This window comes from Haliaeetus leucocephalus, unplaced genomic scaffold, assembly GCF_000737465.1.
Source record: "Haliaeetus leucocephalus isolate CR32 unplaced genomic scaffold, Haliaeetus_leucocephalus-4.0 Scaffold284, whole genome shotgun sequence".
Classification (NCBI taxonomy): Eukaryota; Metazoa; Chordata; class Aves; order Accipitriformes; family Accipitridae; genus Haliaeetus; species Haliaeetus leucocephalus.
In genome coordinates this window covers 10468323-10480342 of record NW_010972720.1, presented here as the reverse complement: position 1 = coordinate 10480342, position 12020 = coordinate 10468323, and the positions used below count along the sequence as shown (strand labels likewise).

At 38.0% G+C, this 12020-nt stretch overlaps 1 protein-coding gene across 1 annotated transcript in view; it reads left to right on the top strand.

Annotated features, from left to right (window-relative positions):
- The first annotated feature begins 11708 nt into the window (after positions 1-11708).
- The window catches only part of TUSC3 (tumor suppressor candidate 3), a 136223-nt gene continuing 135911 nt past the window's right edge, over positions 11709-12020 (top strand). Inside the window, exon 1 of the mRNA XM_010570055.1 lies at positions 11709-11841. Coding sequence (XP_010568357.1) covers positions 11716-11841 — 126 coding nt within the window. The 5' untranslated portion in view covers positions 11709-11715. The remainder of the gene's footprint in view (positions 11842-12020) is intronic.

The window sequence follows — 12020 nt, the reverse complement described above, 5'->3', positions numbered from 1 at the left end:
TTGGCAAGAAACTGGTAAGCAGTACTTAGTGAACGAACGTATCTAAGAAGTTTTGTAGACTGAGACAAATTTTAGGAAATTATGACTACAATCAACAACAAGTCTGACATCTCTTGCTTAATCAACCATTTTCACATGTTTCTGATTACGTTTGTGTCAAGAATAATTTGTTTCGATATAATATTTCAGACCATTTTTACAAATAAAATCGTCATTTTACTTTCCATAAATGTCCTTGAGCTGAAAGACATCATTTCAGCTTCTTTAGTGTTGACTTTTTTCCTAAAAAGCTGCAGTTTTTTCACTGTTTGAAGGTTAAGAGCTTTGAAAAGAAAACTTAAAATATCCATTAATGAAACAAAACAAAACTCAAGGTAACCAGTTGTATTACAATATTGCACAGATTATGAATGTAAAGAGTGGTCTTATAAACATGCTTTCAATTATCTGAAAGAAGCCACTTAATTTCATTTGGCTGCTCCTGAAACAAGCTGTAACTTTGGACTACAATATGTCTGTAAGAATGGCATTCAGTCTTGATTTCAAGGGAATATCTAGAGAAGCCTTTCAGGCAGCACACTGCTAATATTGTTGACATTTTTCACTTTACTTTGAATAAATCTAACTTCAGTTTCTAATCACTGATTCTTGTTAATGTCTTATTCATATATGTTAAATAGCTATTGTCAGAAGTCTTTTCTCTACACATATACCTGTTGACAGTAATCATGTTATGCTGTACTCTTCTTTGGAATTAAATAGTTTGAACTTTCTCAGTCTTTACTGTAAGATAAGCTAGAGCTCACATTAATCTCGTGAATAATTAGCCTTTATACATTATTCTGGTTTTAACTGCATTTCATGAAATGTACGTACTGAATGTAGATGTAATGTCTCACTAATTGCTATAGAAAAGCAGTAATACTCTTCTAATTCAATTTTATATCTCTTTGCATATGCATGGAAGAATTGTGTTAGAGAATCACCACATGGCTACTGCATAGCCATGAGACGTCATATTACATGAGTTACTAACATAACCTCTAGGTCACATGTAATTGCTGTTTTTCTATCCTGTAATTGTTCTCTAAATTTGTTCACCTGTTTTGGCTTTCATTTGCTATTATTAAAATGTGGTACCCACATTTAATAAATTATTAAATGTTTTTTTTTTTAAATGCAAGAGGATGCAGAATGAAGCTTCAAGAGGACAAGGATTTCATCCCATATTGTGAAGCCAGCTCTATTAGTGGCAGCAGCTGTAACAAAGATCACAAAACTAAGAACCTATTAAATATCACATCTGGCACACTTGCTTAATCATGCAAGCATTTGAACTCTGCTTTGGCAATGGTCTTACCTTAACAGCCTCAGGTATTTGGTCACAGCACCACTGATAACAGCTGAATCATTATGTAGAATATTTGTGTGATGTTTATAATAAGCTGTTTGAGATGGATGGTTTACAATTTTCTGGAGGAGGTCAGAGAGTATATTAAAGCTGGATGGGGAAGGGGTGAGGTGAGAGATTGTTCTTACCAGCTAACTGTGAGAGAGATGATGTATGACCGGCAATAGTGGTTCTTGAAGCTCTCAATATACACTGCTTAGGGAGGCATGTTAGCCCTCATGTTAGGGAGGGCAGTACTAATTAATCTTATGAAGTTAACAAGATGCAGGTTGGCAGTTCTTATGGGTACTATAATTTTTATTCTTTAAGATATCATCCCAACCCATATTAGGGAAACAAGGATGTAGTGAAAAAGTTGTCTGTCAGTCCCATGTCTTCACAGACTAGCAGGGGAGGCAGAGTGAAGGGGGATTCTTCTCACTGCCCACTAGGCTTCTGATACCGTATTCCCTCTCTTCCCTCTAATACAGCCATATAGGTAAGCTTTAAAATACATGTAAATGAAATGTAAAAAATGTATCTATATGTAAGGGAGAAGACTGCCTTATGATAGCTTGAAGACCTGTTCAGTGGAGAAAACCTCTGTTTCTTAGTATGAGCATTAAAGAGCTTGCAGCATTCAAAGAATGCTGAAATAAATAAAAGTGCTACTGGGAGACATTCATAGTCCGTAAACTGAGCTGCCATCCCAACAGTATCACCTACTAGTCTTCCCATTTGAAGAATCTCTCCCAAAGCCTTTCAGGAGGGTGACTAAGGCCTGTCTCCAGTGGAATTGATGAGTTTTTTAGGAAATAAATAGGTATCAGAAAAAAATCACTCCCATATTAAATACAAAGTAGGAGACATACCAGTAGTTTGAAATATGTGATCTTTCAGGAACATTAGTATTACAAGTAATAATAGTTAGAAGCCTAGGAAATTCAGTGTAATTTTCTATCCCCAGTAAGTTAGAATTGCTTTCTGTGAGGAATAAATATCCATAGGGATGCAAAAGAAGTCATTAAGAAAATTATAATATTTTACTCTGATTATTATAGGTCGTTAAGATGTTTCCATTACCTTTGCTTAATATCAGATGTTCAAAATTATCCTCATATGCTTGATGAATATAATAATTTACATATTTATGTTGTTGCTTACTTTATTAAGTAAAATATTTAAGATAGTTAAACTTACAAAATCCTTTTCCTCTGAAAATGTCATATGCAAAAAGCTTCAACACACATGTCTATTTTTGTTATGCTGGAGAGATACACTTTGAGTTACCATGTTATGTTCTTGCCTCGCTAGAACCATTTGATTTTTCTAGATCATAGGGAGAGCTATGGAAATCTGGAACTTATTGTTTTAACTAAATTTATTGTTTTGGTTAAAACAATAAAGAGCACATAGGAGTTTTGTACAGAGCAGAATCCTGCTTCCTCTTTGAAGAGCTTTGGGTTTTTTTCCCTAAGATCTTAAAGAGGGTCATACATTGCCTGTCCATCCATGGTCTAGACATCTCTCACAAACTGAGTCTAGGGCCCTTTATCATATTTTCATTCATCACACACTCCCTAGAGAAAATTGGACCTTTTATACTCACACAAAAAAGTCTGAAAATGATGACTACTAAAAAGGGGCAATTAAAATTTTGTGTGCTATCAGCGTTCACCTAAGAGTATTCTTAGGTGAATGCACATTAATTCTCTCTTAATATCATTCCTTAAGAGGTTATTTATAACTGAAATGAAGCTATTGCAGCTGACTAACTCTGTAATGGCTTATTTCGAGAGACGAAACACTTATTTTTAGTTTCATCTGATGTTCTTGTCACTTTTATCGATTAAAAATTTTTTTGACTATCCACAATAAACTAAACAATATTCAGTAGTCCTTAAATCATATTCTTTAGACTAAACAAACATTAATTTGTTCTTCCATGAAAAGTACACAATCCGAACTGGTGTTTAACAGATATATTTAGTATCTTCAAGTAAAACAGCATTTCAGTACTCTATTACAATTATTATTGGAACAGATCAAACCTTATTCTGTACAATAAAAAGGCTCATTATTGATGCAGAAATGATGTAAGTTTGTCTTAACTTTCCTGGAGAAGAAATAACTAGCATTCTCAAAGGTGTAATTTTTATTTAAACCTTTCCACAGGGAGATATATAAAAGAGATTGTTACTGAAATAACCACCTGTGCTGCTTGACTTGGGATTTTTTTCATACTCCTCTCTTTTCATTTGTTAATGAAATATTCATACCTAAGGCTAGTAAGTATTTTATGTGTCCTTAATTTTGATGATCCTCAAGACATAGTAAAAAATGACCTGTGAGCTTGGTGTGCTGCACCACATCCCTAAATTACCTTCCACCATCATGGCTATCAAGACAATGATTGAAACTGGGACTATAATTTTTCAATACTATAAATTTTTAGAATTTCTGTGCACTTTATCCCTCAATATATTCCTGTCTTCTTCATAGGTCCTATACCAATGATATATTTACTGTTGTATCTCCAGAAATCAAAATCTCTTGTGTGGCAAGAGAAAGCTCCTGTTCTAGGCAACCCTTAGGAAATGCAAGGTCCAGCATTCTCAAGGAAGTAATTGTAGTGACTGTACTTCAAAGTGCAGACCACTTTCCTTTCATTCACCCAAAGGATTAAATTTATCCATTATAATTCCATGAATGGTGTTCATTTGTCCCAACTTCTACCAACCAGCAGTTTGATGTCTACTCTGAAATAAGCTGCCTACACTGCCAACGAAAATAAGTGCTCTCAAAGAGCAATTCATCTGATCCCCACAAAAGTTATCTAAAACAGCTGGTATCTTTGATTAGTTTAGAAAAATTCAACTCAAACAGAAGTAGGTGACATAAATCCACCCTATATCCCCAGCAGGGGTCACTTTGACATTCATGTCATGCCTGTTGGTGTTCAAGAAGCATTTGGACAATGCTCTTATGTACATGGTTTAACTTTTAGGTTGCACTGTGTAGAGTCAGGAGTTGGTCTCAATGATCCTCATGGGTCCCTTCCAACTCAGGATATTCTATGATGCATATCAAACATTTACTTCAGTCTTGATTCTGGAGTGAGGTATTAAAACGCATGAGCAATTTCACATCCTTTTTTATAATCAAATGCCAATCTTCTAATTTTCATACAAAATAGCATAGCTGTTGAGAGGGGAATGGGTTATGGTGACACTCCTTTAAGAATTACAGGTGACCATTGGCATAATTTTTAAGTTTTATTTTGCTACTATTTGCCAACAATGGAAAATTTCAAAAAGCTTTTTAGCCTAGGTGTTCATGAGCAAGAACTGGACAGCTTATCCAGAAATCAAGTATATAGCTTCACCATCCTTCTAACCTATTTAAGCTATTGAATATGCAAACTTCTTAAAGAAAAAACAAAATGTAAATTTTAAATTAATTGGAAAATTGTATGAATTTGCAGTTATTACAGAGTAGTTAAAAAACTTATTCATTATTTGCAAATGATTTTGTTGTTCATTGGGGAACTGAAGCATTTTTTCTAAATGTTTTGGTTTTCAGTTTCCTAACTCAAGTTTTTCACAGTCCAATATTGTTGATGTATGTCTGTAATTTTTCTTCAAGGTTAAAAGTATTTCTATGATATTACAGATGATACACTGCTATTTACAGGTAAAGTAACTTTTAGAACAAGATTAGCTAAAACCCTGTTAAACAACCAAACCAAAACAAGGTTTGTAGAAGGCTGAGAAACCAATCTAAATCTGAATCCACTGAAAATACAACTATGAAGACAAAGATCTGATTATACATTTATTCATAAGAATAAATTCTTTTCCCCATTTAGTCTTTAAGTAAACATATGCACAGAGAGAGAAGCACACTGAACTGATACTTTCTCAATAGATAAAAGCTCTGTCTGCTTACAAATTTTTATTGCATGTACTAACTTACCAGCACTATGTGTTATTTACCTGCCTGTCACATTTTTTCCAGATTCCTCCATTTCTTTATAAAATGTATCTTTTGGAGTCCCAAGAGATACTTGCACAGTATTTCTTAGTGGCTGACAGTTTGAACAATCCCAGGGTCTAAACTTCAACCCTGTTGCTTATACCCCATCTCCCCATCCTACAGCTGTACCGTAACAGCCTGATAGCTGTTAACAAGGGTCAGGATCCCTAACCATAGCTACTTGTGTTTTATCGATATGGGTGCAAAATTAGACGAATCAGTAATGCAATCTGAGCTTTGGTCCTGCTTTCAAATATAAGAACACCCATTGCTGATATAGACTTATACACATGTATGTTTATATTTATATCTTTAAATATATGTACTAGAGAAATTTCATAGTTATGCTCAGATTGCTGGTTTAGTTTTCCTGAATACATGGATTATTCTATTCTGTATGAGTCTGTTTATCCAAGATAACATGCAATGCATTCATCAAAATAATATGAAATTAGTTTATGAACAAAGCAAAAGCAAAGTTTGCAAGCCAAAAGAAATTTAAATGTTTGGTGTGTTGGTGTAGATGTAAATTACTTTGTTGTTCAATTCCATCTAGTAATTTTTTGTATAATATTTCTTGGAATCTTAGCTGAAGTCAGTGAAATAGGACAATGATAGAAAAATTTACATCACTTGAATTGTATACATAAATAAGAAGTTTACTAAAATTAAATGTAATGGAAAATATCAAAGTGAAGACGATATGAGGTTTTGTAGTCAATCTGGTTTCACAGCACTTATCTTTTATATAAGGGGTATAAAGCACGCTAATAAAATTTATGTGCAACAGCAAACACAGCATGCTTTGTTGCAAGTACTATAGCTGTACTCCCGAGGAAAGGATCAGTGCCTTGTTCAGGAAGAAAAGATTATGAAAAAATTGTTAGTGTGGCTTCAATTTAAGAAGGCATTTTCAGTATTACCAGCCTGGTCCACTGTTGCCTTTCTTTTGTTTAGGAAAAAAAAAAAAAGGGGGGGGGAATGTAATAGTTCACTCAATAAGCTGGTAAGCTTGGATCGCTGACAGGTAGCTAGGTAGTTTTATCTTCTTTACTCAGAGTAAACAAAGTCCAGAACAGGAATCAGCAACTGCTACACTACTGCCAACCATATACCATGAGCAGATTTTTTCTAATGGCGTGCATTAGGATCTGTGCGATGCCAAAACCCAAGAGCCTCAGAATCTTGAAAAGCACCTCTGTGAGAGGTAATAGTCCTATTAATGACAGCAATTGATTAATGGCAACTTGCCTCTCTTGAAGGCAGCATCTCCCAGCAACTCTTAAGTTTTGTTTTGCATGCTTCATCTTTAATAGGAGGAAGAAAAAATATAACTCAGTGCACCACCCTTCAGACCTGACTTGGATGTGATGTGGCTCATTGGTTAGAGAGAGATCAATAGGGCATGAATGAAAGAGAGCTCTCTGAAGGCTGACGGCTGAAAGCCAGAAGAGAAGATATCTTTCCATTTGATTGTAGGAGTAAATCCATCTTTCAACATTAAAGTTTGCAACTTCTGACCTGTGACTGTTAAATGACCACGTAAAAGTAGTAAAAGATTGTCCATAAGAAACTGTGTTTGTCCAGAAGTTTGTAATCTTTTCTCTTGGAAGTAGCCTTTGCTACTGCCTTCAACACTTTGTCTGTATCATAACCTACCCACCGCACCCATCTCCTAAAGAACAGGATTATGCTAATATAGATTACTTTCCAAGCTTACTACCTTTACAAATTTCAGATATAGGAATTAGAACCTAAGCCTCAATTTCTTGCAGAAAGCTCTGACACATTATTTATTTTGATCCCAAGTCACAATGAAATTCACCTTTTTTTCATATCCTTGAAATTTTAATTAAGAAACATCAAAATATTTTAGCATCATTAATTTTAAGGAAACACATAACCATTCCCAGAGCTAAGCTGTTTCATCATAGCTTAATAAAATGACCAAACTGCTTCGTTTCAGGTTAGTTCAATATTAAATTGTACTTAACAAATGCAATTCCTTTTTCCATGAAGCCGTAGCATATAAGCCTCATCATGTGACATTTCTCTCTTTGGGCCAGGCTGCTATTGTAACTAAACGTTCCAGTGATGGGCTTGCTAAGAGCCAAAACCACACTGCTGAATGGGTGCGTAGCTTTAGAAGATGTAATGCTATACTCCTGCAGAAAATGTTGGGGGGTTGTGGAAATTTTTTCCCAACTAAAAGTCCAACAAAAATATCCTAAATAAAACTAATGGTGACTCAAAGAAGTAGCAGATGATACCTGACAACCAGAGCAGTAACTTTTTTTTTATGTGGCTGGATATGGCTGCCTAACTCATGTAACTCTTCTGTCAGGACTTGATTGGCTGTAATAAAGGTCAGGTTTAAATTTAAGGGGATTACTTAAAAAGAAAAAAAACCTGCTGGCTTGAGTTCCACTTATAAACCTTTGGATAGTTATATTAAACTTTCTGGTTCTGTGAGAGCTGATTTTCCTCACTCATGAATACAAATTAAATAGCATACAAAGAATGTTCTTATTACAAAGGAAAAAAAGCTAATGAAGTATGTACGCAAGATAAGAATAACTAATTCTTAAAGTGTGACTAAAACAAGTTCCCTTTTTTTTTCTTCTAGGGAACTGTTAAGCTACTGTTTTCCTCTCATACAATAATCTTCACTCACTCTTTAAAGTTTTTTTAAGTGTTTCTGGGTTGCAAGGTCTGATTCGAGCTAACCTGATCTGTTGGTTTGTCATGTTCACGTTAGCTGCTCCTCATTTCACTCTGCCTAGCCAAGCTTCACTGCACTCCTTGTCTCCAGAGCCACACATTGGGCAGCTGCTTGCTCCCATACCTGTTTTCATTTGCTATTGTTTTAGGCACCCTCACTCTATTGCCTCCTCCTGCACTCATCCCATCTCCTGCTATCTGAGCCTCATGCTGCTTTTTTTGCTCTGATAATCACTCTACCCAACTCCCACAGCTCTGTTCACTGGCTATTGTATCACCTCTTAGGAGGGCTCGTGTAATATTGAGAAAGAGCATAGTCTTCCAGCTCACAGGAGGCTTTTCAACACTCTTGTTTAACATATCTTGCACAAGAAATGCATAGGTCACTTTTTTTCTCTCTTAAACCTTAAGAAGACTTTCACCCAAAAGGTACCGCCCTTGTTGTCCCAGGGTCATGCATTTGCATCCCAGTACCAAAAAATGTTCTATTTTTTAAGATCAGGATACTCACCCCAGGCACGTTTACACAGTTATTTGGGCGAGATATATGCACACTGTTACAAATACAAACTCTCTTTGTAATTTTATGACGGAATTAACTCAACAGAGCTAACTCCCAATAACAGTAACACAATAAACGTAAACCAATCGGATTTCATGTAATCCTTCCCATTAATCTCCCCTTCTCCAGCACCACACTTTTTTTCCAGGCTTGTACTCCTTCCTCCGTCATTCCTTCAGGAAAGGAGGAAGGGAAGTTTTCCTTTCACTTTAGGCCTTCCTTACCAGATTCATATTCATACATTTCATGATACAGCAGCTATGCCTGTATATACCATCTATGAGGCTAGTTCTATCTTCAGGCAATGAAGAGCTCCCAGTGGTTTTCATGTTCTCAGTAGTTTTAATGCTCTTTTCATACAGTGAAAATTTGAAAGGTCTGTGCTTTATTAGGCTCAGGAGGAGACCAGCAGGTTTCCAAACAAGGTTCAAATGAAACCACGTTCTGGATTTAGCAAGAGTGGCCTGAGATTTTTTAATTAAATATTATTTTTTTAGCACACTAATTAAGATATGCCTCTCTTGTTCCAGTGCAAAGTTTTTATTGAATTCTTAGCTCCTACATGAAGAGGAGAAAAAAAGGTCTTTTTTAAAACACACGGTTCTGATGGAAAGGTATATCCTGTCTCTACAGAGCAGAGGTCTGTGTTAGAAACCTCTATAACCAACTATAATGATGGCTATTTTTATTTTATTCTTTTTCTAATCACTTACTATCCTTGTCCTCTTCTTTGGGGGGGAGCGGGGAGGCAGATACCATGGGTGGCCTGCAATACTATGTTCACACTATGTTCACTAGGTCACTTAGCTTATGATATGCTTAATTACAGGAATTACTTAGAAGTGGCTAGCATAGTATAGGGGTATTGATAGTGGGAATACTGAGAAACTTCTTGTCACGGTCATGTTGAAGCATTTGTACTAATACAAATAATATAAGACAGACTATCTTGGAAGTGTAAGATTCTCAAGCATATGGCTCTGTCTTTCTTTCCAGTAAGTTGCTCCTGCTGTTCCTTTTTAGCCACACCCTAGAAAGTGGGTGTTACAATATTTGTAAGTGGATGTTCTAGAACAGATAGGAGTTTTCAAGGTGATAAAAAGGCAAGTTCAATTAAAAACCATGTTCTTATCTGAAAAAAACCACTCCATCTATCTGAGATTAATGCAGACTCAGAGATTAATGGTAAACAAGGGTTTCCATAACTGAAATAAGCTCAGTCTCTCCCTAGTTCACAAAAAAAAAAGACAGAAAAGATGAGGTATAGTGCCTTCTCCATCCCTTTCTTACTCAGCTCATATTGGGCAGGATAGGTCTACATGCTCCAAAAGACACTGGACCTCCAAAACCCTGGAACACATACAGAAAAACCAAAGCTTCTTAGCTCTAATCTTCCTATATTCACTTCACTCAACCACGTGACCCTCTTCCCGTGTCCTGTCTTCTCTTCCATTTCCTTCTGTTTTCAGTCTTTCTTTTGAACCCATTCCTTCCCCATTTGCAAATGGGGAACAGCTATTTACTGAACAGCGTAAATTTTGGGTAACTGAGATCTGGAGTGACAGGACCTGTGATTTCTCTTAAAAAAAAAAAAAAGTTGGCATACAGATATCACCTTTTTTGAAGAGTTATGGCAGCCCTGGTGTCTGAACTCAAATTCTATAGTCAAGGGCTGTTGGACCAACCTTCCTAAATACTTGAGAAGCAGGGTCCAGACTGCATACCATTTTATAATTATTATTGTCCAGTGACAGTCAGAATTTGATGTATGTGGATAACAGATGGTCTGAACACTCTTGGACACTTAAATCAATCTTAAATGTCTGCTAGATTATTTGAATATGATTTACAATTCCTATGGATATAAGTAAATTCTGAAAGGCACATTGCAAATATAACTGAAGGGAACACAATGGCCTATTTAATGTTTCAAATGCTTAGTGCTAAGATGTCAGCAGTATCATCAAATTAGCACCTGACACTATCATCAAAATACCATCTAAAAATGCTGTGCCCAAAATAAACAAATACTTTTGAATACTCTCTCAGTGCCTCAGCTTTCTGTTTCATTATAGTGTATTGACTATAAAATTCATAACATTTTTGAGTGACATAGCAAAATCTCTGAAGAAATGAATAGTTCCATTTTCTGAGTCTTCAGCGCAGATGTGTGTAAATAACTAATGTAGCATAAGGCAAGTACTTGGAATTCTAGGGAAAAAAAAGAGGGAAAAAATTAAGTATACGCTCATTAATTTAACATTACCTACCCTGTGTGCTGCAGTGTGTACCTTCATGGAAAAAAATATGCAATCACTGATTTGAAGACTGTATCGTGAACCAGAGTATGAAATTAAAGCTGCATGGCTAATGCTCTGGGAATTAAATTCAAACTAATTGTACTAGTGTATTACATTAATATTATTTTCTGAAACGGTGGCTTTCTGCGTTTATAGTGAAATCTAAGAAGCGTATGCATGCAAACACGCGGAAAAGGGTCTTCAGGTTTTCTTAGTCTTCATTCATGATTGCGCTTCGTGCTTCACGCAGCTGCAGCGGGGAACTCGGAGCAGCAGGTAAAGCTGCTCACCCCCACCTCAGGTGAGCAGAAATACCCACCACCCTGGAGGGGACCACCACTACTTACGGGCCCACAGCCTCGGTACAACGTGCTGCCCCTGACAAAGCTGACAGCAAGTCTCCATTACACACCATCTGCGTGTAGGCCTGAGCGTGCGGACGCCCGCCAGGTGCCCGGCACCCAGGCCTACCTCAGCGACGGCCCCGCCGCCGCTCTGCCGCCACCGCCGCCGAAATGGCGTCGAACCGCCTCGGCAGGCACGCGGCGCGGCAAGCGGGAGGAGAAAGAACTACATTTCCCAGGAGCCGCCGCGCCCCGGGGCGATGCGATTGGCCAGGGCCCCAGCCCAATCAGCGGGGAGGAGGTGGGCAGGGGAGCCGCAGGTGCTCGCCGGCGGAGGCTGGCGGCCGGGCGGCGGGGGGGAACATGGCGCTGGGTACCAGGGCACCGCGGCGGCTGCTGCACCTGCCGGCCGGGAGCTGCCTCCTCCTCCTGCTGCTGCTGCTCCTCCTCCTCTGCGGCCAGCTCGGGGGAGGACAGAAGAAGAAGGAGGTAGAAACGTTCGCTTCTTTCGCCATCGCGCCCGGCCGAGGGGCCGGGGCTGCCCTGCCGTGCCGCCTCCCCCTCGGCAGCGCCCGCGGGCGCCGCCGGCGTCCCCCTGCGCCCGGCGCTCTGCGCTCTTCGCCCTGCCTCCCCCCCGTGCTCCTCCCGCCGCGGGCGCGGGCCTCCCC